The sequence below is a fragment of the Corylus avellana genome, chromosome 11 (genome assembly GCF_965113065.1).
Source record: "Corylus avellana chromosome 11, dhCorAvel1.hap1.2, whole genome shotgun sequence".
NCBI lineage: Eukaryota > Viridiplantae > Streptophyta > Magnoliopsida > Fagales > Betulaceae > Corylus > Corylus avellana.
This window is the reverse complement of record NC_142500.1, coordinates 17,876,076-17,902,300: the sequence shown is the minus strand read 5'-3', so window position 1 is coordinate 17,902,300 and position 26,225 is coordinate 17,876,076. Positions and strand designations below refer to the sequence as shown.

The 26,225-nt window shown below is 36.5% G+C and overlaps 2 protein-coding genes across 2 annotated transcripts; one reads left to right on the top strand and one right to left on the bottom strand.

The window, feature by feature from the left end:
• Positions 1 to 1,123: 1,123 nt before the first annotated feature.
• LOC148583179 (uncharacterized) lies at positions 1,124 to 18,870 on the bottom strand. The gene is made up of 3 exons (XM_088511601.1): positions 18,657 to 18,870; positions 9,402 to 11,240; positions 1,124 to 1,506 (listed from the first exon to the last, which is right to left on the bottom strand). Exons 1-3 carry the CDS (start codon positions 18,868 to 18,870, stop codon positions 1,124 to 1,126), a joined length of 2,436 nt encoding a protein of 811 aa, XP_088367727.1.
• LOC132166125 (Phototropic-responsive NPH3 family protein) lies at positions 18,490 to 24,905 on the top strand. The gene is made up of 4 exons (XM_059576891.2): positions 18,490 to 18,939; positions 21,218 to 21,284; positions 22,512 to 23,684; positions 24,087 to 24,905. Exons 1-4 carry the CDS (start codon positions 18,869 to 18,871, stop codon positions 24,618 to 24,620), a joined length of 1,845 nt encoding a protein of 614 aa, XP_059432874.1. The 5' UTR covers positions 18,490 to 18,868; the 3' UTR covers positions 24,621 to 24,905.
• The last annotated feature ends 1,320 nt before the right edge of the window (positions 24,906 to 26,225 follow it).

The window sequence follows — 26,225 nt, the reverse complement described above, 5'->3', positions numbered from 1 at the left end:
ATTTGAGATGGCACCTGCAGCGGCTGCAAGAGGCCGACTGGCTTGGTATTTTCAGACTTATGTCTTTGGCAAACATCACATTGTTTAATGAATTCCTTAAGCTGCTGCTTCATTCCCTGCCAATAAAACACACATTTAATACGTTGCAAACTCTTGTGGTACCCTTCATGAGTGTTGTTGTGAAATTCAGCAAGGATGGCTTGTGTCAATGGGGAAGTAGACTGGAGGTAGATTCGATCCTTGAAATATAGCAGACCAGCATGGTAACGCCAGGGCCTCACAGCCTCATCGTCTTGAATTTTGCGTATCAGCTGCTGCAAGTTCACGTCTTGCTGTACCTCAGATTGAATGGGCTCCACCCATCTCGGCACGGGCTGTGAGATGGCCAACAGTTGTCCTTCCATTTGGCGTGACAGAGCATCAGCCACAGAGTTATCGTTTCCCTTTTTGTATTCAATTGAAAAATCATAGCCCACAAGTTTAATGAGCCATTTTTGTTGTGCTTCCGTTACTATGGTTTGATCCCATAAGTACTTGAGACTGCGATGATCCGTACGAACTACAAAGCTTTGGCCCAACAAATATGGGCGCCATTTTTGTACCGAAGACACGAGAGCTAGCATCTCCTTCTCATATGTGGAGAGTTGTAAATTTCTTCCATGGAGGGCTTGGCTAAAGAAGGCAATGGGCCTGCGTTCTTGCATGAGCACAGCTCCGATGCCCACCCCAGAAGCATCACACTCGATAACAAATGTCTTGGAAAAATCGGGCAAGGCTAGAACGGGTGCTTGAGTCATGGCAATCTTGAGATGTTGGAAGGCTTTCGCTGCATCATCATCCCATTTGAAGGCCTCCTTTTTTAAGAGCTGGGTTAGAGGACGAGCAATTGCACCATAGTGTTGAATAAATTTCCGGTAATAGCCGGTAAGGCCTAAGAACCCCCTTAATGCCTTGAGGGTATTAGGCTTGGGCCAATTTAACATAGCTGTGATTTTATCAGGGTCCATGGAGACACCGTCACGCCCGATTATATGCCCCAAGTAATGAACTTGCTGCTGCCCAAAGCTACACTTATCCTTCCTCACATACAAACGGTTAGCCCATAAAATTTTAAGCACCATGGCTAAATGTTGCAAGTGGTCATCCCTGAACTACTGTAAATTAAAATATCATCAAAAAAAACAAGAACGAACTTACGGGTGTAGTTGCGGAATATGTCGTTCATCAATGATTGGAACGTAGATGGGGCGTTTGTAAGCCCAAATGGCATCACCAAAAATTCGAAATGCCCATGATGAGTTCTAAAAGCTGTTTTTTCCACGTCCTTTGCTTGCATCCGTATTTGATGATAGCCGGACCGAAGGTCCAGTTTGGAAAAATATTGGGCTCCATGTAGTTCATCCAACAGCTCGTCAATGACCGGAATAGGAAATTTATCCTTGATGGTAAGCCGATTGAGAGCCCGATAGTCAACACATAAGCGCCACGAACCATCATGTTTCTTGACTAATAGAACCGGGGATGAATAAGTGTAGTGCCCCAGAATTTTCAAAGCTATTTAAATAGATTATTCTGATGTTATTTTAATATCCATTGTAGCTAAGGATTTTAATTCTTGGGAAATTTATGAGAGTGGTAATTAGAGAATGGTAATTGGTGAAATAATAGGATAGTAAATATGTAGCACCTCAGATTTTGAAAGTCTTATTTTAGAGATATTAATTTGATGCTATGATTATATTCATATTAGGCAATGATGTTAATTCTTGAAAAATTTATGATATTGTATGAATGGTAATTGGAAATTGGTAGGTAGAATAGTAAGTGGTAGGTGGAATAGTAAGTGGTAGGTGAAATAGTAAGTGGTAGGTGGAATAGTAGGTGGTAGGTGAAATAGTAAGTGGTAGGTAGAATAGTAAGTGGTAGGTGGAATAGTAGGTGGTAGGTGAAATAGTAAAATGAGGGTATAATTGTAAATTGAAGGTAGAATAGTGTTTGATTTTCTCCTATAAATAGAGCTCTTCTCCTTCACAATTTTCACAACTCATCTCCTCTCCCATCTCTTGCATATATTCTTCCTTCTTCCGCTTTTTACTCGGTCTTTCTTCTTTCTAAGAGTATTTACTCAAAACAGAGAGAGAAAGGGCGAGACCAAGCGCTACAAGAAAGAAAGAACACAAGAGATAGCGGACTTTAGAAATTAGTTTCAAAAGATATACTAGTGGTGTTAGTCATATTGGAGCAACTGGATTCCTTCATACCACTTTTAGCTTCAGTCTAGAAGTAAGTAAATTCACTACCCCTTCTAAAATTACTTCATGTCATGCTATTTATATATTCTTGTATCAAATTGTAAATGATTATTTTATTTACGTATTATGAAGTTATGTTGCATGCATGAAGGATTTCTAAAAGAATTATTTAGAAAGTTTATATTTCTTTAAAGGCTTTTTTAGCACAACAAGTTTATATTTGGAAAAGTTTCCATTTTAAGAAAAGAAAGTTGAGAAATGATGATGATTATAAGAAAGAAAAATGATGATAAACCCTCCTACATGTTGCCCTAAGATGCATCAAAAGAAGTACAAAGAAAAGTACAAGAGATGAGATAAATGTTTATGAAATGAGGGCACATGTATGGAGGAGAGTATTTTTGGCCCCAAGATAAGATAAGATGAGAGTTCGGTACCGATACTCGGATGGAGGCGAAACCACTGAAGGAGGCTATGCCAGAAGGTGGTATTCCATCAACTAGACCGTTGAGTGCACCAAGAAAGAGTTAATTGACGGTCGGGCATGGCTGTGGCCACAGTTCAGTGCCATGGTCACAAGGACCCGCAACCCTCGTACACAGGGGTAATAGTGTACATGGGCCCTATTATGAGAAAATGATACTATATTTTCAACGATGATATGCTATGATGATTTACAGAGATGATTTACAAAGATTATTTATAATGATGCATTATGATGATGATTTATAAAGATGATTTACAACGATGATCTATTACTAGATGTAATAGTATGTATATGTTACGGGAGATGCAACCGTACATACAGATATTATTATGGCTAGAATTATATTTATTTGCGAAAATGATTTTCAAAACTGAGAACAAGGAGTAAAACTATTTATGGTTGTGGATGTTACTTGCTGGGCCCCCTTTGGGCTCATTCAGTTTTATTTCTTGTTTTCAGGTAGAAAGGATGCTGGAATAGGAGGCCGGAATGGGGTGGGAATAATTATTAATTTTCAAAGTCTTTTCATATCAGTTATTGTAATAATATGACATTCCGCACTAAAGTTTAATGTTTTCTAATTTCGCTTGTAATAAAATCTCTTGAATAATGTTTTATACATTTTTCGTATCTTTTAAAATCAAGTACTCAGATAAACCTTATAGATCTTTGCAAGAATTTTTGTTGTAAAAGAAGAAAAGTGGCAAACTCAGCCTTAACGGGCTGGGGATGTTACAATTTTGGTATCAGAGCAAAGGTTATAAGGTTCTGGCAAACTTTTCAAAAAAAAAAAAAAAAAATTTGGGGGGGGGTTAATGAGAAGCCACATTCCGGCCAAGTAGAGTGTGCATTGTTGTGTGGTCTCTAGTAAATGATGCATGAGCATTTTTCTAATGGTTAATTTTTGTTAAAAAAAAAAAAAAAAAAAAAAAATCATCTTAGTGTGATTAATTTGGAGGATTTTATTATTGTGATCATGTTAATGACGGAGATGAATTTTTATTTTATAGATAGGTTGTGATCTATAGTATCTGCCTATTTGGATTTGCGGCAGTTTTCTAGAGTATCGATTGATAAGGGTATATTTTAAGGTGTCTCGAGGATTTAGAAAAGATTATTGATCATGATTTAAAAATCGTATGATGATTTTATAGATTTAGGTTGCGAGCTAATTTGTGAAATTAATTTGGTGACAAAATGGTTTTATTGATTTAGGTTGTGACACAAATGGTGTAAGTGACTTAGTAACGAATGGTCTTATGGATGTCGGTTGTGAAATGATTCTTGAACTGAATTAATGATATAATAGTTTATATGAGTTTTTGGTAATGGCTAAGGTTTGGTTGATGACAATAATGATACTATGATTGATGTTGTAATATATGAATTGATGAATAAGGATTACGTAGTGGCATGAAGTGAATGCCTAAGTACTGCAGGGATAAATGCAAATGAGGGATACCCTAGAATCTATAAGATATTTTGATATATAAAGTCATGGTTTAAGGATTTTGATATTTTCAAATGATTGTGATGACTTTAAGGTACAATTCATGAAATCTTTGAGGTGATCCTTAGAATTTGAGGTGTTAGGTTTTCTGTAATTGAGGTAAATTATATTGAAGTGATGCTTAAAGTTTTGAGGATGAATTGATGCTCCTAGGTTGTGGATAAGATTTAAATTTTGAGGCATTAGTGGATATGAAATTATGAGAAATTTAGTTACATGCCAAAGCTTTTGATATAATTTTCTTTTACTAAGTAAAGATAATGGATTATTATTCTTGAGGTAAATTGAAGCATAAAGGTAAGAGTTGAAAGACAATATGATACAGTGATATAATATAGTGACATGATCTAAATTTCTCTTATAAGATATATGTTCAATGATATTAAAGTATTTTAGAGGTTGATAACATGTGATAGTGCATACTTAGATGTTTTATTGAGTGATTAACTTGTTAAACAGATTGTTTATTTAAATGAAGTTATTATAATGACATGATGATTATATAATGAATATTGAATGAGTACTGAATGATTACGAAAAGAAATGTTTGGAAAACAAGCTCCTTATAATATTACATACCAGTGTCCATAAAAAAAAAGAAAAAAAAAAAAAGAAAAAGAAATTTGTTGCATAAAGAGACATGTGGTAATGATGAGCGGATGATTCTTCAGAGCTGCTCCAGGAAGATTATTTCTGCATAGAGAAAACCTAGTGTGAGCAGAATCCCATATAGTTATATAATTGAATTATCAAAGAGAATATTTATTTATAATGAGGTACCCGACTAGTGCCTGTGCGGGAAGACTTGCTACACCCTTGAAAATCGACCCAGAGTTTATCGTACTGTCGCTGGAGACGTTCGGTATTTTTCTCCATTTCTAGCATCTTTGGTCCCATGTATTCCGCATAAGATAACACCATCTTTTTCAGCTGAGCATTCTCCTGCTTCAAATCTATGTGTTTTCGTTTGTAGTATTTGAGCAGTCGCTGTAAGACCCCGATTTGGTTTCTTGAGACTTTCAGCTTTTTAGCTCTGGCACTCAAACGTTGTGCCATGTCAGAAACTAAAGCAGCATCTTGGATACTGAACGCCAATGAATCATTAATAGCATCAGTATCCGATCTATCAGCTAACAATGTCTGATCCCGTGGAATTACGAAACCTTTGGCCACCGCTACAGCAGTAGAATCGTGGAGCATGACAGAATCGTGAATAGTAATAGGACGATTGTCAAAGGCAAAAGTTGGCTGCCATACATCAGGATTTGTAGCAAGTTCATTAGGGTGTGCAATAGGTACGACGGGATGTATAGTAGGCACTTCAGGGGGAACAATAGGCACATCCGGTTGCACGTCAGGCATAACAATGGGTTGTGCTGCAGGAGCAACATTCAAATCGAGGTTGTTAACGGATGATGATGATGCTCCCATATTTAGGAGAGTAAGGAAAAATAGTTGAGAATACGAAGAAATTTGGGAGAGATGAAGTATTGAAAAGAGACTGAGCGTCAGAAACTGAAGAGATTTTTTTTGAAGTTTCTGGAAGCAGCCGACGAGTGGCTTTAAAGGAATTTTTCACTTCAGGTGAAATAAACAGTAAACAACAAAGCGTTAGGCGACCTCGGGCCGCGAGGGAAATTTTGTCAAAAGATCCCGTGAAAGTAGGATCTTGTCTCCTGTCATAATTCGACTGAGCTCATTTTTCAAACTCACTGTTCAATCAACGACTTCGGATACCATGCGTGGGCAACTGAATGAAATGTCATGCCAACGCGCACCACGCGCTCGTTCGTTATCCAGAAACCCTTCATATAAATTCACACCTCTTTCTCCATTGCAACGCATGCCTTCTGATCATACCCCTTCACCTGAAATCTTCTGTTAATAGCCTTCCATACAATGAAAGCTCGACTGTTCTCCTAGTTGAGCGTATCCTCAAGAGAAAAATGCAGCATCACAACATGATTCACAAACCCAACACCTTATACTCTCAGTGGTAAACCATTGAAGCAAGATTATCGTTGATCATGTCCTGAGGAAGCAAGATTATCCTTGATCATGCTTCTCAGGCTAAATATCTCTCTTCTCTTCAAGTATCCATACATGACAGAAGAGAGAGAGCTTCCGATGTGGGTATTTTGATAGTCTCGGAAAGAGCTCACATGCAAATCATGTCCTGAAATGCTTTTCAAATCTTCATTTCTAGAAAGCAACAGGACTATCTTTCTCTCTTTCTCTTCTTGACCTTGCAAGACCCAAGAGAGAAAGATTTTAGCATGTGTACTTTGGAACATCCAGCTTGGAAACTTACCCATATCCTACTTTGCTTGCTTATCAATTTCATCTTTAGAACGCAGCAAGCACAATATGTATTAGTCAAGAATGGATGAGAATCTTACATTTGATGTAATCGTGTATTTCGTTTGAGTTGAAATCATAATTACGAGTTTCTTTTGTTGAGTTATGATTTGTTAAGTAAAGATGTAGTACAGAGAGATTTTGCTGATATTGTAACATCGACGCAAGATTTGGGATGAGAAAATAGAAATAATTGTGTATTTAGAATAAATCAAATTATGATGTCACTTCTAAGGTATATTCGTGTAATGACGTTTTTGGGAGATATAAACTATAGAATGATGGTGCTATTTACTTTTACAGATTTATGATGGTGAGGAGTTAATAATTATTAGAGCATCAAATTTCGTATGCATGATTTGGAATACTGAGATACTAAAGAGAATATAGGCAGGAATGATTTTTACACCTTTTTAATAAAATTGATTAAATTAGATCGAGAAAATTATTGCAGGCTTGAAATGAGGACTATGATGTTTGGAGGTATAAACTATTGATCACATGATTTATTAATTTGATGTTTAAACCTTGATTGTAGACTGTTGATGAATAACTCGATTGTTGTTATTGAGGTTGGAAAGAAACAATGGAAAAGATTTTGAGGTATGATTTTAGTGTGAACTGATGAATGATTGCAGAAATCGTGACTTTAGACTGTGAATAAGATTTACTCCTAGTAGAAGGAGATAAAATTTCAATATGATAAAAGAGAGTAGGCTTTGATGAAGGATTGAAATGATTATTTAAATCTGAATCCCTCAACTTGAAGATTGGACGATAATATTATAGGTTTTAATTTCGAGGACGAAATTCTAATAAGGAGGGAAGATTGTAGTGCCCCAGAATTTTCAAAGCTATTTAAATAGATTATTCTGATGTTATTTTAATATCCATTGTAGCTAAGGATTTTAATTCTTGGGAAATTTATGAGAGTGGTAATTAGAGAATGGTAATTGGTGAAATAATAGGATAGTAAATATGTAGCACCTCAGATTTTGAAAGTCTTATTTTAGAGATATTAATTTGATGCTATGATTATATTCATATTAGGCAATGATGTTAATTCTTGAAAAATTTATGATATTGTATGAATGGTAATTGGAAATTGGTAGGTAGAATAGTAAGTGGTAGGTGGAATAGTAAGTGGTAGGTGAAATAGTAAGTGGTAGGTAGAATAGTAAGTGGTAGGTGGAATAGTAGGTGGTAGGTGAAATAGTAAGTGGTAGGTAGAATAGTAAGTGGTAGGTGGAATAGTAGGTGGTAGGTGAAATAGTAAAATGAGGGTATAATTGTAAATTGAAGGTAGAATAGTGTTTGATTTTCTCCTATAAATAGAGCTCTTCTCCTTCACAATTTTCACAACTCATCTCCTCTCCCATCTCTTGCATATATTCTTCCTTCTTCCGCTTTTTACTCGGTCTTTCTTCTTTCTAAGAGTATTTACTCAAAACAGAGAGAGAAAGGGCGAGACCAAGCGCTACAAGAAAGAAAGAACACAAGAGATAGCGGACTTTAGAAATTAGTTTCAAAAGATATACTAGTGGTGTTAGTCATATTGGAGCAACTGGATTCCTTCATACCACTTTTAGCTTCAGTCTAGAAGTAAGTAAATTCACTACCCCTTCTAAAATTACTTCATGTCATGCTATTTATATATTCTTGTATCAAATTGTAAATGATTATTTTATTTACGTATTATGAAGTTATGTTGCATGCATGAAGGATTTCTAAAAGAATTATTTAGAAAGTTTATATTTCTTTAAAGGCTTTTTTAGCACAACAAGTTTATATTTGGAAAAGTTTCCATTTTAAGAAAAGAAAGTTGAGAAATGATGATGATTATAAGAAAGAAAAATGATGATAAACCCTCCTACATGTTGCCCTAAGATGCATCAAAAGAAGTACAAAGAAAAGTACAAGAGATGAGATAAATGTTTATGAAATGAGGGCACATGTATGGAGGAGAGTATTTTTGGCCCCAAGATAAGATAAGATGAGAGTTCGGTACCGATACTCGGATGGAGGCGAAACCACTGAAGGAGGCTATGCCAGAAGGTGGTATTCCATCAACTAGACCGTTGAGTGCACCAAGAAAGAGTTAATTGACGGTCGGGCATGGCTGTGGCCACAGTTCAGTGCCATGGTCACAAGGACCCGCAACCCTCGTACACAGGGGTAATAGTGTACATGGGCCCTATTATGAGAAAATGATACTATATTTTCAACGATGATATGCTATGATGATTTACAGAGATGATTTACAAAGATTATTTATAATGATGCATTATGATGATGATTTATAAAGATGATTTACAACGATGATCTATTACTAGATGTAATAGTATGTATATGTTACGGGAGATGCAACCGTACATACAGATATTATTATGGCTAGAATTATATTTATTTGCGAAAATGATTTTCAAAACTGAGAACAAGGAGTAAAACTATTTATGGTTGTGGATGTTACTTGCTGGGCCCCCTTTGGGCTCATTCAGTTTTATTTCTTGTTTTCAGGTAGAAAGGATGCTGGAATAGGAGGCCGGAATGGGGTGGGAATAATTATTAATTTTCAAAGTCTTTTCATATCAGTTATTGTAATAATATGACATTCCGCACTAAAGTTTAATGTTTTCTAATTTCGCTTGTAATAAAATCTCTTGAATAATGTTTTATACATTTTTCGTATCTTTTAAAATCAAGTACTCAGATAAACCTTATAGATCTTTGCAAGAATTTTTGTTGTAAAAGAAGAAAAGTGGCAAACTCAGCCTTAACGGGCTGGGGATGTTACAATAAGGACTAGTGCTAGCCCTTATGACTCCGCTACTTAGTAACCCAGCAACTATTTTTTCAATCTCATTTTTTTGGTAGTACGGGTAGCGGTATGGGCGGACATTTACAGGACCCGCGCCTTCCACCAATGGAATTTGGTGGTCATGAGTGCGATTAGGGGGCAGCCCGTGAGGTCCCTCAAATACTGCATGGAATTCCGTAAGGAGTTGCTGCAATTGTGGATTAGAAACTTCTTGTTGGGGCTGTTCGGCACCCATATGAATGGCAAAAATGCTGAGCAAGATACCTCCCTGTTGCTTATTTACTGCCTTTGTCATTTTTGAGCCTTCAATAAGTTTGTTGGCCGGAGAGGCCATGCCGTGCAATGTCACCCTCTTCCCATTCCATTGAAAACTCATAAAAAGCTTAGAAAAATCCCAAACGATTGGACCAAGGATCCTTAACCACTGGGCTCCTAGTACAAAATCATACCCACTCAAAGATAATAGATAAAAATCAAGCACAAAAGGGGTACCGTGAAGCCAAACCTGGATACCGCAGCATTTACCCTTGCTTGACAACTTCTCACCGTTGGCTACCATTACTTCAAAACTAGTAGCTTTTTCTGGGATCAATCCTAATTTGTCGGCAAGTTCCACACTTAGAAAATTATGTGTGCTTCCGGAGTCTACTAGCATGGTTACCCGAGTTTTATTGACGATGCCTTTCACACGCATAGTTTGTGGGGCGTGAATTCCTGCAATGGCATGGAGTGATATCTCTGGGACCTCTTCTTCATCCCCATAATTCTGTTCTCTAATTCCTCCCTCCTGCCCAGGGTCCTCCTCCTCATAAACTCCTTCCAAAAGGAAGAGTTTCTTACAACGATGGCCTGGGGAAAACTTATCATCACAGTTGAAACAAAGTCCCCTATCTCTCCTATCCTTTAACTCGGCTGGGCTTAATCTCTTGATTGTAGGAACTCGATTCCGGGCTAGATTAGCAGAAGGCAGGGGAGGAAAATTTGGTCTTCTTTCCTCAGGAAATCCGGTGGTTTTCTTTTGGGCTGTGTGACGTGCTTCAAAAAGTCTGGCTAACCCCACTGCTTCTGTCAAATTGCTGGGCCGAGAGGCTTGCACCTCCGCACGGATGTTGTCACGCAATCCACTGACGAATCCTCCCACTTGTTGGGCTACCGCCAACCGTCCAGCCCTGCTCAAGAGCCTTTCGAATTGACTTTGGTACTTCCGAACAGTCCCCGTCTGCCGGAGTTTGGTTAAATCACCAAAAAAATCATCGAACTGAGTTGGCCCATAACGAACGTGTAAGCCATCTTTCATGGCGGTCCAGGTTGGTTCTTCCTCACTCTCCTTGAATAACTGATACCACAGTTGGGCTTCGCCTTCTAGATGATAGGCTGCCAATGGAATTTTCTCTTCCTCCGGGGTGTTTTGAAAGTTGAAAAATTGCTCCGCTCTACACACCCAACTCGTGGGGTCTTCAGACCCATCATACCGTGGAAAATTAAGCTTGGCAATCTTCGGTGCCACAGACCCAGAGTCTGTTCTGCTAGCATAGGTTTTGACACCCTTATTTTTAGAACTCGATTCGCAACTTTGAAAATTCTGGAATTGGTTGTGAAAGGCAGCCATCATCTCCTCCATTCTTTTGCCAATTCTTTCCTCCATAAGTTGCTGGCCAGTGCTGAGAGAACTCATCTCTTTTTCCAAACGCTCCAATCTTTGGTCCGCCATGTCGTAACTTGGCTCTGATACCAAATTGTTATGGGCTTGTGTTTGTGAACGTGTTATGGGTCGAGATACCGGCAAAACTACAAGATTTGGTTTCTTGAGTTTACCTATGGTGATAGATAGAAAAGGGTATTCGAGGTACCCTAGCCTCCCAAGCAACTACAAGAGTTGTATAATAATTTTCTGATGCTTTTTATTCATAACCTTCTGCTTATATAGAGGAATACATGACAAATTAGAAAGGAAAGAAACACACGGCTGGAAATAGAAGTCCTAAACCTACTGGGAGTCAAATTCCCTTATTAATTACTTCAGATTCTTGCTTTATGAGCAAGAATCCAAATCACACAAGGATTCTTGCTTTATGAACAAGAATCCAAATCCTACTGCATATTTTATTTATTAATAAAATATCTACTACTAAAATCTTCTTCACAGCTGGCTTTTTCATGTAAGGCACAAGACTTCTCCTATTGCACTGCCACGTAACAGCTTTTCAAGTCCACGCATGTGAGAGAGTGAGCGAGAGAACGCCCATGGATTTCACTCTCGGATCGAAACAGAGGTTTGCCGATCACAATAATCCATGTTAGCCCTCATAGGTATGTAATATGCATAGGAGGATGGCTCCTTTTCTGTTTCCGTTCGCTCTCGCCTTGTGCAATTTTTTTTCCCAATGGCCATATGGGTTGGCGCGGCCCCAGGGCCATCGGGGTTGGCCTTGTAAGATTCCGGGATGGCTAGCATGGACCTTGCCGAGGTCTTTTGAGGGTGGCGCAACCACCTCCGATGTGAGTCAGGGTGGCTCGGCCACCCCGGAATCTCACCGTGGGTGGCCTTGGCCCTGGGGCCACCCCTAGTGCATGCTGTGGTGGTCGAGTGGTTGGCCATCACACGTTTAACCATTTTTATTTTTATTTTTATTTAAGATTTGGAAAAATTAGAAATTAAATGACCTTTTTAGTAATTTTAGTTCAATTTCAATTATGAAATATGTGTTGCTATCAAACTAGAGAATTAGAATAATTATTTCATTCCAACCTCTTCCATTTCAAGTAATAACTATTCCCTTTTCTATTTCATAAACCAAACAAATCCTAAGCAATTAAATTTACCTCTTTCTATTAGCTTAAGCTTTTGAGATAAGTAGTATTTAGCAATTGGTTTGATTGGATATGTTTGTATCTTTTTTTAAGTTGAACCAAGTAGATAATGGTAGTGCTTCCCAAACAATCTAACCCTCTTGATCCCTTTGAAAGGATTAATAATTATCAGAAGCATCTTCATGCTACTCATGGTTGCAGTGACAAATATTTTGTGTCTTGAGATTTCTAAGATCTTCTTGTAAATGACAAAGTCATTTATAATCTGACGTGACGGTTTATAATTGGTATGGTAAAATAAATTAGAGTGTATGATTAATAAGTTAGTCATTATATTTTATTTCACTAATTGTATACTGTCATGACTTTGTCGTAAAAGATATTACAACCTTAGAAGAGATTTGAATCCCACCAGAGACATTGTATTTAGGTGAGAGACATTTTGTCACCAACTGACATACACATGAAGCCAGATTCTGCTCCTCTGTTTTTGGTTATGGTTTCCATAGTTTCTTCATATATAGATCGGATAGAAATTTCCTCCAAATCAGTTTGGAGGAAATATCATCCAACTCCATTTAAAATAGTGTCAATTGTCTATAAACATTTAAAACGCACGTTAAATTCTTAAAGTCATTAATAGCAGTTTACTAACTTAGACTAATGTTTTAAATGTTTATAGGCACTTGGCACTATTTTAAATGGGTTTGAAGATATTTCTTCCAAACTAGTTTAGAGAAAATTTTTGTCCATATGAATTTGTCATCAGATATATCATCCGTAGCAAGTTGATCCATGATTTTATTCTCATGGAACCTTTTTTGTTGGGTTAGGTATCTTTCCTTGCTGCTTTCTATGGCATGCTCCATGCTTGGTTGACAGAAACATATCTCCTCATTCATACTTCTTTGTACAGAAAACTGGAAAAATTTCATAACATGAATACAGAGAAATGAAACTAGTTACATGTTAATCAATATTAGGGATCCTTTAAATGGAAGTGAAGTGACTTGTCTATGACGTTCAAAATAAGCACTGGCCAATGCTTTTTCATACAAGTGGTGAAAATGCTTATCTCACCAGAGGGTGGAGCCGGTTTGCTTAAGAGAAGCAGCTAGGCGAAGGATATACTATAACTTTTTATGTGCTCAGGTGCTAGAGAGAGACAGGGACGAGTGATCATTTGATATGAAGGTGTGTTTAGTTTTTTTAGTTTATTTTTTATTTTTATTGATGTATTTGGGCTACTCATGTCTTATATCTAGTCTGTTCGAAGCAGATCTATTCCTTAAATGTATTTGTACATGAATTAACAGTAGTTTTTTTTTTTCTTTTAATAAGGTGTCCTGGCTTTGGGTTGTGGGGGTTTAGTTATAGGCTACACCTATCTATTTGTTGGAATCTGCCTGAGTAGAGTAGTTCTAGTATCAGAAGATTTGACATTAGACATAGGTTAGCAGGTTGGTGAAGTCCCAGTCTTGGCTATGGTTAAGATTTGGCAGAGTTTGTGTTGCTCTGTCTTGTATCAGCTTCTTGCTTTTGACTTTCATCATTTAATGAGATCAGTATCTTTATTTTTTTTTTTATTTTTTTTTTTTAAAAAAAAGCCTCTCGGGTCTTAATTCCCCCACGGGTTGGTGAGCCCTTAACCGATGGGCTCTCAGATGGCTACGCCTTGGGCCCAAGTATTATTTTCTTTTCGGCCTTAATTTCAAGAGTTATTTGATTGATTAATTTCACTTGGAAAGCAGATGTGACAATCTCACTGTTTCAAGACATTATTTTTTTCTTTTTTAAAAAAACACATCAAATAAGGTTTCTTCAGAAAAAGAAAAGAAAGTAAGTTCGTGGGTTTAAGCCCATCATAGTAGAGAGGCTGGGCCTTTACAATAAAGCTCAACAAAGAGTTTGTAACAAAACGAGATCGGCACAAGTTTGGATTCGGTGCACAAAGTTGCCCGGTGGCCGAGACTATGGGCGGTGGTAGTGCAACTCCTGTGCTTATTATTGGGCTCGTTCATTGGAGAATAAAAAAATAGGTGATTTAAGAGAAGAATCAGTTGACCCCAACCCAAATCCTAATCGAGAGAATTTGAAGAGGAGGAGGAGGAAGGTGGGACATGAAGATTGAAGCGTCCTGCCGGGTTTTGACGGTCACTCCGGTGTTTAAGTTGGTATGAAGGCAAAGAGCTTAAGAAATTTGCAAAGAAAGAGTGTTTGACCAAAGGCCCTAAACGTTGCTGAAACAACCCCTTGTAAAAAAAATTTCCAAACCAAGGGGGCCTTAGCCCATACCAGCCCCTATATATATATATCCTACTTGTCATGTCTCCAATTTGGGGCATATTCATTTATTAACCAGCAAGCCCAACAAAATCAATCTAGAGCAACACAATTGGCATTTAACTAGATGACAAAGATGAACAACATGAGTAATGTTAGAAATATCATTTTAGTGTTGCTGTAACTTTTAAAATTACTATTGAATTTGTACGAATTAACAAGTCGAACCGAGTATTTACAAGCTATATTCATGAGCATTAATCAAGTTGAACTGAATTAATACAAGTATGTTTCGTTTATATACTAAATAAACCGAGTCCGAATCAAGTTTATGGAAACAGGTTCATCGAGAGCCTTATTCATGTATGGGACTAAATTTAGCAGGAATCTTGAAAGTGAAAGGTGAAAGTCCAACACTTAAATCATAGGATACCTTTATCATGTCCTATCACCTATCACTTTTTGTCTTTTATTTTCTCTCACTTTCGGAGAAAACACCATCATTAGTCACAGATACAACTTGGCGTGCAATATACAAATGATTGGGATTGACGTTCACATACAACCTTTACCACACTACTCTAAAACTACCATTCACTATAAAGTATTCCTTTGTGCATGATTGATGACACCCATGGCTCCTTGAGCTCACATACCATTGATCCAATCGAATTCTCAACACAAGGCAATGAATTTGGTTCCAATTTCCCACATCAATTGCTGCAAGGTCCCAAATGAATTGGCTTATTAGGAAGAAAAAAAAAAAAAAAAAAAAACCCTTACTCTTTGAAAGATTTATTTTGTATAATTGTGCACAGTTCTACTTTGCAAAACTTCCGAATCATCATTTTGAAGCTCATTCTCTTGATCATAAATGATCTACTTGCCATGAAATGACCTAGTTCGAATTAGCTTTTAGTATTCAATGTGAGATTCCGCTATCTAAATTTTGTAAGAGACTATTCAATCTTTTTAGAGTTATATGTGTATGGTATATCTTTTTTATCGCCTGTAACTATTATGGTGGCGGTAATATCATTTCAGATTTGGTTTTAGTCTTTTTGCCAAGGTAATGGATTTGGCCTAGGTGCTGTAAACAAAATTATAGGAGATTTTTTGTAATTTTTTTAAAAATGATTCAGTTTTAATTTCATTCTTTCTCTATTTTTTTCCATGGAGAACTTGAAATTGAATCTGAACCGTTGAAAAAACTATAGCAAAATGAAAATTTAGTAATATCACATCTTATGTGACCCAACTAATTAAAAAGACGTTTCAAAGGAGTCATTTACATTTGTTCGAAGGCCAGCTTCACTTGCTTGGTTGAAAAGTCCACTTCAAACTAATGAAACCGATCAATCAACATCTGTAGACATAGGCTTAATTTGACTGCAATTTGAGATTGATTCCCTTCACCAAACTCAATTTTAGATATTCATCTCCTTGAATTTTGTTGTGTAATTGCCAATCATTTCCCAATAATGTTGAGGCAGAATGGTGCAGGACATTGTTGTTCTAATTATCAATGAAAGAGAGAAATTTGGTGTTATTACACATGTTTATGTATAACATGGGCAAAAGAAACAGAAAAAAAAAAAAAAAAAAATTAATAATTAAATTCCAAATTCTATCCCATTATAATCTCCTTCAGGGCGTGTGTCACTGTTGAAGTAGATTTTTGCATGGTCAAAACGAACAACAGACTCCTGCAAAACAATGAGAAAGTCACCGAAAAAGCGCCACCCCTTGAGACTGAGGAGCCTTCAATGCTTAAGTCAGTAAATAGTTCTCACAGAAAAGTGTAAGAGAGAAAGTTTATGGTGAAAGAAGGCAACACTTGTTTTCTGAAAATTGTGACCTTTTTAATGTGAGACTCCTTAGAGGCGGTTCCTGATTGTTTGCCACGTGACGAGCTTGAGCTTGTAGCTGTGCAAGTGCTATCTGATTATTTGCCAATGTAGTGAGTGGGTCATTGTTATCCCAGTTTGCCAACTAAAGTTTTATCTCTTTAATCTGCTGATGTCCCATTTGCCTGTAAATGTTTGTTTATAAATGGGATTGATCCTTTTTTTTTTTTTTGTTGTTGTCATGCAAGAATAGGCAATGAAAGTTTAAAGGTGAAATAGATAATAAAATAATTTAAGATGTGCCACTTGAACTAATGAGGAAAAGCAGGTCTCCTTTTCATTCTAAAATTGCTAATGCCATATATAGCTTTTCACTTCAAAATGCATGCCTCAGCCATATTAGTTTGAAATAGTCATACTAATAGACTTTTTTGAAGATACTTTCTTAGTAATATAACCCTGTAAGAAAGAAAAATCACACATTGATTCATGTAAATGGCAAAGGAACAAAATCTAAGATCAAGAACATATACACAACATGCATGTAACATATGAATTATTGAAGTCCTTATCCAATATAAAAATATCTGCACAAAATTAAGAGACAGATCTGTATCAAAACAATCCAAACCTTAGAAGGCACTCAAGCTTCAAATGAGCTTAGTATTTCATTTCACTATGCCCACTAACTTGAATCAAGGGGCCTAAATATATTTTATATATATATAGGCTTAGAAATATAATTAAGTTTGGCTCTTCCTTCATGATAAGAAATCTTAGCTAGATCTGCTTCCTCCTAACTGATAACTTCAGAGTCCCATGCTCTCTCCATGCTCCCCATGCTCGCCATGCATGTTTATGTCTATATATGACCATACATGCATGCCACACACGGTCTTCTGAAGACTTTGACTTGAACAAAATTTTTTTGTTCCCATCTACATGAAAGGAATGGTGGTGGTGGTGGAAGATATGATATCAAATGATATCAAATAAGGTAATAATTTCCGCATGGGGCCAACACTAATCCTAACATGACCACTAGAAGATGTGGGTAATCATAAATCATGATATTATCAAAACTGACCTCACCCCCTCCATCCATGCTCTCAAAAAAAATAAATAAATAAATAAAATAAACACCTCTCCCTATCCATGTTCTGAGTGTGCTTTCTTTTTGACCTTTTATTTGTTTGCTTCTTTTCTTCTTCTTTTTTTTTTTTTTTCACGTGGAAAGTGAAAAATTGCAAAGGCCAAGGCAATTCACTTTCCTTGCTTGAATTTATATTCTCCTTACTTTTGCCTAATGGATCGAGTTGCTAGCTACCTAGAAAATGGAGCTTGAAAAGCTCCTACTTTTTTTCCACCACAATACTATCTCTAATGATATTTAATAATTAATTAGTACCCTAATGAAGGTATGAATGATCGAAGTTTGGTTGATTATCTACTAGTAATAAGCGTTATTTTCAACTATATTGATTGGTCAGGGGTCATATTTTTCGATAGCGAGATTCTGGTTTAATTCTGTACAGGAATACTCCATTAGGCTATAAGGGATTTGGATTTCATACAATAGGACTATTCTACATAAGAGTTTGTCGGAGCCTTATTCACTTGAGTTGTTCAAACACTTACCAAACAAGTGAGATCTGAACAGATTCTAACATGAACTGTCTTATTATAGTGCAATTGACAACCTTATTATACGAGATCTTTATGCAATTCTATCACCCGAGAGCCCTATTTCCTAAATCTATCATGTTGAGAATAAGTCATGAATATCCGGAATTTAGCCAGCCATCTTGGACCATTGAGGTTCTTCGTTTAAAAGAAAAGAAAAGAAAAGAAATGAACAAATCTTTTGATATTCATGTAAATAGTAGAAAACAACGGGCCAAGAAGCAAAATTGTAAAATGACAAAGAGAATATTTCACTTTTCAGTTTTCACCGTTAAAGGTGGGGGCAAAAGGTGAAATATGTCAAAAGTTGTCTAAAGCGAATAACTACTTTTTTGTTCCCGCTTTTTTTTGGCCCCTGTTCGTAATGAGTCATTTTGACTTTCCTGTTAACACTTCAGTCATTCACAAACACCTCCTTCTTTTGCGCCCTATTACCTGCTTAAATAAAGCCAAAATCTTTACCCAAAATAATAGTAAAGAAATTAACTAAATCCAAACTGTGAAGAAAAATATTGGGTTTTGGAGTGGAAGAGATTATGAACATTTTAATTGTGATATCAAAGCCTTAAAAAGAGGGGAGTATGACCCACAAGAGAGGCCCAGTTACTTTGGACAATTGCAATCCATGGCTTTGAACACCAACTGTTTGACGAAAATGGCCAAAGAAGAAGTTCACCAACAGCAACATCACCAACTGGGTCTCTGTCTTTGTCTCTCTCTTTCTCTCTCTCCCAGTTCACTCTCTCAACCTCACCACCAACACCTCTATCCTCTTTTTCTCTCTTTTTCCATTTTTCTCTCTGGATTTTCTTGCTCTCCATGGACCGAAGTGACAAGCAGCAGCAGCTGTCGTTGGCCAAGTGCGCGCGGCAGCGATGCAATGAAGAATGGTTTGTTTTATGCATTTGTTTTTTTTTCTATGTTTGAGTGTTGTAATTCACTCCAATTATCATATTTTTACTTATTTTTATTATAAGCATATATTTTCATTTCTTAATTGTTTGATATCTCGGTTTATGCCTTTTATCTTGTAATTAGTTCTTATTCCTGTTCATGTGTACTGGATGGCTAGTTTTTTATTCTATCGTTGCTGAAGTGATGCAATGAGTGATATGTTTTGATGTTTAATACACTTCAGTATCAGATTTTCAGTTACTGCCTTCCTTAAAATAAATTTAATAATTTGTATGCATGTATTTCTGTTTTAAAAAATGCTTGAGTGATGTGCTGAAAGGTTTGTTTGATGGTATTTCTATATTCTGATTGTATGATTTACTTCCAATTTTCTATCTTTTGTTCCTGATTTCTTCTTTTGCTGTTTGTGTGTATGATGATGTCTTTTGTTAATGTTAATGTGCTTTAGGTGTTGGTTCTTCATGTTTAACTTGAGAATATTTCACTAGTGTAAATTTTAATTTGTCACTAGTCCATGAGGTCAGGCATAAGCCTTAAAGCGTGAGGGATAAGTCATTACTGTAAAGTTTAACAGACCAGAAGAGAAGAACCGTGCAAGAAGAAATAGAATGCTGAAAATTGAGCATTCAGCAGTAAGAGTTGAATAGCTTTGTCCCCCCCAACCCCTAAAGAAAAAAAAAAGTTGTGTAATAAAGAGAGCATGGTATGCTATTAAAATCTCAAATTTGTATCCAAAAGGAAAATGCAAAACACAAGCCTGAAGAAATCTTGCTGAACTGTTGTATCACCAAAGGTCAAGATGCTTCATACGAGATCAACTAATTTTCATGTAAAAACTAGCAGATAATCTTTTTTCTTATTGTCGTAGTTTTGACCATGGTCAATTCTATCAATTAACTAATTGGTCCAGCTAGGAAAATGCCTATCCCATGTTAGCAGAAAAGATGTGCTATTTGAGCCTTAAGGATGCACCTAAACTAAAAGTAAAAGGCCTTTGGAGAGCCAACGTTAAGTATCTGCACCTTGGAGTGTTCTGTTGGTGCCTTACCTCAAGGCACTCCTTCTAAAACTTACTGGGAAAACCTACGGGTTGCAGCCTGGTTTACCAATCCCTTGACTTGGCTTTTCTACAATTAAATGTACTAATCCATAGTCTTTAATATATTGCACTTCTTTCGATCTTAATTGACTGAGTTCCTTCCTTTGTAACTAGAGTTTCCTTTTAGTTTTCTGTTAAATTAGTTTGTCCATTTTGAGTTTTCCACTTCTAGTGATACACATAGCACCCCCAAACTACCACCCCTTTGGCACTTAGACCATTGAAGTTTAAAATGTGACATTTGATCACCTCCAACTATCACCCTGTTACAAGTTACACCCTCCGTTAGCATTTGGGTTAAAATAAATGGAAAATGCCACATGTGCACCACAAGTGTATTTTCCCAAAACAAGAAAACAAAAAAAAAAATTCACTCTAATGATGCCATCTCTGCTTTATTTGCATATTCCTGTTACCTATCACTACTACTAATATTTGAGAACAAGCACTTTAAGAGACTAACATTAGAGATCCAAAGTGAAGGAATGAGTTCAATTTGTGATATGTGAGTACATATGGTACATATACACACATTAAACAATGTAAGTGTTATTGTTATAAGATTTCTTTTTCAGATTTAAGAATCTTTACAACACATAACGAATATATAAGGTTTTGTCGGCATTGATAAATATTTATAGTGTCTTGTTCTAATTTTGCAACTAAATTTATGGCTAATGATAGCTTTTGACTGTTGCATATAACATTTTAACAAATATGTGATTTCTTCCAAATGCTTTTGAACGTACAGTATTCCTTTCAGGTGTTAATGTATGTGGCTTACTTCTTTACCTTTTACCCTTCCAAATTGTGTGGTTATATTTCAATGGTAATAATTATTATAATATTTTAAGTGCTGATGCTCTAGAAACAGTGATTTCTTTATGTGTTAAATCAATAGATTATCACTAAACTCTTTATATTTTCTGACATAAATCTATAGGCTTAGAACTAGTGCTGATCCCTGAATCAGAATTACACTCCAATTAGTGTTGTTCACATGTATCTTTAAACAAGATAATTTTTGTTATTAGCTAGCGTCAGAGCAGGATCTAAAAGTTGTCAACTTAACCTGGAAACCCACTTGTTCATTTCTTCTATGGATGCAAATGCAATAATTCTTTTGTCAGTAATTGGCTGATAACCTGTTGTAGGATTTTTCGAGATGTTCCAAGTGATATTACCATAGAAGTGAGTGGAGGGACGTTTCATTTACATAAGGTAACTATCTGCCTTGTTTTATTATGAATTTGTTCATTATATTCTGATTGAGAGCATGCGTCTTGTGATGGATGAAGCTTCTTTTATTTAGTTGTTGGCGATGCATATGTTTGAATGCAATTTCATTGTGGTATTCGCTTCAGCTGTATTATCTTTTGTAAACATAAAGAATGAGTTAATAGATGGCATTAAATAAATACTATGTTTCAGGTGTGAAAATCTAGTTTGTTCTCTCTTTCTTGGGTATGCTTATGAATATCTGATGCAGGTATTATTTGCTAGTGAATATTACCTGACATCTGCCCTTGGGGTTTATCTCACTTGTAAGGTGTGGGATGGGGCTACAATTGGTCTTAAAGTCAAATTTCACCTCCAAAAAAACAAGGGGACTTGAACTCAAATTCAAGTTTGCTGGAATTGTGACTTAAATGGGAAAAGAAGAAGAATCAAATTGGGGGGAAAAATATGTATGTCAAGGGAGGAAAATAAGAATATAAGAAAAGGAAAGCCATTGTCTCTCATTCTGATTGTCTCTGATTAATTGGGAGTAATCAACTATTTTGATTGTCCAGATATTTTGCTACTCATTGCATTTTTTTTTTTTTAACCACTAAAATATACACATAAAAGTTAGGTAAGCATGAACGTTTTCTATAATTGGAGATGTATGTTGCCAGAATTTTGAATATGAAATTCTTTTTAATTTGCTTTTTTTCTTCGTCATAAATTTCAAATAACATTTTCAAATTTAGTTTATTGTCAGAATTATATATTTCCACCAAACCTAACTTACAGATTGCCACAATTATGTTTTCATGAGGCACACACTCTTGGATTTGTGATGCTCTTGCTCACCTGCCTTTACTAGTGTCATAGATTCTGTGGTTGGGTAACTTAACAGAACTGTAGCTGTGAAGCATCGTTTCCTATCATTGTGTACCTACTTAACTATCTTGAAAATGATTAACTAAAGGGCCAAGATTAGTTGCTGTACCCTAGACAATAACCTAGTTGCAGAAAGTACGACATTAGACATAAAGAGAGTGAGTGCCTATAACCTTCTCTTTCCATCAATTCTCCCACAAACCTCCACCACTAAAAGAAATCTAAAAAGAAGAAAGGAGCAAATAACCATTGGTTTAATTATAAGAAGTTGCTTTATGCATAGCAGTGATACTATTTTTTCATACTTTTCATGGTTTCAATTGTCTTGATTCTCAAATGCAGTTCCCTCTTGTCTCTCGAAGTGGGCGAATCCGAAAATTAGTTGCAGAACATAGGGATTCTGATATGTCAAGGGTAGAGCTTCTTAATTTACCAGGAGGTGCAGAGTCCTTTGAGTTGGCAGCAAAATTCTGTTATGGAATCAACTTCGAAATTACATCTATGAATGTTGCTCAGCTGTGCTGTGTTTCTGATTACCTTGAAATGACTGAAGAGTTTTCAAAAGATAATCTTAATTCTCGTGCTGAAGAATATATTGAGAGTATTGTTTGCAAGAACCTTGAAATATGTGTTGAGGTTTTGCAACAATGTGAAAACCTGCTCCCTCTTGCAGATGAGCTGAAAATAGTTAGCCGTTGCATAGATGCAATAGCCTCAAAGGCTTGTGCAGAGCAAATTGCTTCAAGCTTCTCACGCTTAGAGTACAGCAGCTCAGGAAGGCTTAACATGAACAGGCAAGCGAAGCGTGACGAGGACTGGTGGATAGAAGATATATCTGTTCTGCGGATTGACTTGTATCAAAGAGTCATGACGGCAATGAAGTGCCGTGGGGTCCGTCCTGAGAGTATTGGTGCATCCCTCGTTGGTTATGCCCAAAAGGAGTTGACAAAGAAATCCAGCTTATGGAATCCATCTAGCCAGGCAAAAGCTGATTTTCTTTCAGGTTCAAATGGGCATGAAAAACTTGTGGTTGAGACAATTGTCAGCCTCTTACCTGTTGAGAAACTTGCTGTTCCAATCACATTCCTTTTTGGACTTTTGCGAAGTGCAGTTATGCTTGATTGTACAGTTGCTTGTAGGCTTGATCTGGAGAGGAGGATTGGGTCCCAGTTGGATATTGCTACACTTGATGATCTTCTGATACCTTCTTTTAGGAATGCAGGCGATACCTTATTTGATGTTGATACAGTTCATAGAATTTTGGTAAATTTCTCACAGCAAGATGATAGTGAAGATGATATGGAAGATGCGTCTGTTTTTGAATCTGATAGTCCTCATTCACCTTCCCAATCTGCCTTGTTCAAAGTTGCAAAATTAGTGGATAATTACCTTGCCGAAATTGCTCCTGACGCAAATCTCAAGCTTGCTAAGTTCATGGTCATTGCAGAGGCTTTGCCGACACATGCACGCACCGTTCATGATGGCTTGTATCGAGCCATTGATATTTACCTGAAGGTATGTATTGCTCATCTTTGCTTGCAATTTTATCTGGACAAAAACATTGTGCAACATGAAACAGATTGATTGTGGAGGTGGCTTCCACTGCATATTACAGATACTTGATCTTGATTCTTGACAGGGAGCACTTGCCCAACCACTCCCCTCCTAAGACTTAATACAAGAAATAGTCATGATCAATTTCAAGAGAGAAGAAGAAGAAGGAAAAAAAAAAACTTGGCTAGTTCTACTTTTATCCAATAGGCAAACCAAGTTTTCTTTGAAATATATTTTGCTGGTGCTTCTACCACCTATTTGTAATTACCACTGAGATTGACAGGGAGTAAACAGAGTTTAATTATATTACCAATTGGTTTTTGGAATTTCCTTATATCTGATTTGAAGTAAATGCATGTTCAGGCACATCAAGGTTTACCAGAGTTTGACCGGAAGAAGCTATGCAAAATGATTGATTTCCAAAAGCTCTCGCAGGAAGCTGGTGCACATGCTGCACAAAATGAGCGCCTCCCTCTCCAATCTATTGTACAAGTGCTCTACTTTGAGCAAATAAGGCTTCGAAATTCCTTGAGCTGTTCGTATGGAGATGACGACCACAAGCCAATGCACCAGTCATGGCGGATCAGCAGTGGTGCGCTAAGTGCAGCAATGTCTCCACGAGACAACTATGCATCATTGAGACGAGAAAATCGTGAGCTAAAACTTGAGCTAGCGAGGTTGCGGATGAGGCTAAATGATCTGGAGAAAGAACATGTTTGTATGAAAAGGGATATGGAGAAGTCCAATTCTCGTAAGTTTATGAGTTCTTTCTCAAAGAAAATTGGTAAACTGGGCTTCTTTGGACATAGTTCTTCGAGGGGATCAAGTTCTCCATCAAAGTATTCGCATAGAACAGACTCTAAGGTTATTGAGAGAACATGTGCAAGCACAGAATAGGTAATTAACATCACTCGGTTTTTTTTTTTTTTCTTCCCTTGTATCTGTTGAGTATCTGCACGTCATGTTTGTGGTGGCCTTTTCACTTTATAATGTTTCTTTTTTCCTTTTTGGCCACCTTGTAAATGATTTCTGGTGCTTTGAGTTAGCAAGATAGGGGGCTCTTCTCGATTGCAAGTGATGGTTTTTGGTGGCTACTGCTTTGATGTTTATACATATTTAAAATACTTTTGATGTGACAATTAAGTTCATGATAAATGGTAAATTCTTTGGTACCATTCCATACATGCCTCTGGGCTCTGCATATCTCTGTTATATATCATTTGTTTTTTCCTCTTAAGTAATTCTTTCAGTTAACATTGTAGTAATTTAAGAATGATTTATGAAATTCCAGAATAATCCCAACTAAAATTAATTTCAAGATGACTATTTTCTGCCTTTTCTTTTTCTCTTAAAATTTGCCTCATCTTCTCTCACCGAATTTCATTTTTCAATATAGTTTCCAAGTAATTCCTGAAATTCTTACTAGATTAAAACAGGCTTTTTCTTCCTTAATTTGCCCCTTTTCTTCCAGGTTAAATCCTCTACTAAATATTTTATATCGTTCTCAATGAAAAAGAGTGGGAATCCTGAAAATGTTGATAGACACAACAAAGTGTAATTATACCTATGACTGACCCAGTGAAAATTTTAAAAAGCTCTGAATGAATCTTGTTTGCAGCAACAATTGCAACGACTGTTACAACATTATTTTAGTAGTTGTTCCAAGAAAAACCTTTGCACTCCTAGCTTGTCTGTCAAACTTTTATTTGGTATAGTATCTGCAATTTCTTAATGATAGAGCTATAACTAACTACCAATTCTCGCTTTTGCATTGTCAATATGGGACCTGGATGTGTTTGAGGGGAAGTACATACATCTTGAATATAAAATATTATCTTGAGAATTACTGAATGAATTTAATTGTCTATGATGTTGAGGAGTAGGCCATGAATGACTTAATCATATGTGAAAAAATTAGTAACAGAAATTAGTGCTCTGTTAGGTTGCCAAGAGAATGGGTGAGGGAAAAACAATGGTGTTTGCTACACAATTTTTTTGTGCTTTTCTTTGTTACTGCATTTTTTTGTTGACATGAATGAACTTTCAAAAAAGATAAATTTCGATGGCTTGAAGTTACATAATGTAGGTGGTGTTACACAGAACAGATCAACATGACAAGTAAAGTGATTTATGCCGGTTGAGATATTCAATAACCACTGGATACATAGAATAAACAAAATTAAAGTAAAGACATCTTAATTGAGCTGTCACTGAATCCTATAGGGCCATAATCAAGCTACATAGAGAAAAAGTTTGAATAATCCAAGAGGCCTCACCAATTCAAGAAGTCTGCAAATTCTGTTGCAGATACTGGGGCTCTCCTTTGTCGCCGCTCATTATTGATTGGCAAGTCAAAAGTGACCCTTAAATTAAGAAACTTACGGTAACTATCTGGTTTCCTTAGACAAGATTTCCACACAGTTACCTGTTTGCTAGTGCTACATTCAGACTCTAGGGCAGGATCTTTTGTTTTTGGCAATTTTGTACTGATGCTTTTACTGC

Coding starts and splice junctions, on each gene's coding strand:
- LOC148583179 (XM_088511601.1), bottom strand. CDS start 18,870: ATGGAGAGCAAGAAAATCCAGAGAGAAAAATGGAAAAAGAGAGAAAAA. Junction 11,241..18,656: donor ATGGATTGCAATTGTCCAAA/GTAACTGGGCCT, acceptor CTATCACCATAG/GTAAACTCAAGAAACCAAAT. Junction 1,507..9,401: donor GGCTAGCACTAGTCCTTATT/GTAACATCCCCA, acceptor CGGTTCTATTAG/TCAAGAAACATGATGGTTCG.
- LOC132166125 (XM_059576891.2), top strand. CDS start 18,869: ATGGACCGAAGTGACAAGCAGCAGCAGCTGTCGTTGGCCAAGTGCGCG. Junction 18,940..21,217: donor CAGCGATGCAATGAAGAATG/GTTTGTTTTATG, acceptor AACCTGTTGTAG/GATTTTTCGAGATGTTCCAA. Junction 21,285..22,511: donor GGACGTTTCATTTACATAAG/GTAACTATCTGC, acceptor TCTCAAATGCAG/TTCCCTCTTGTCTCTCGAAG.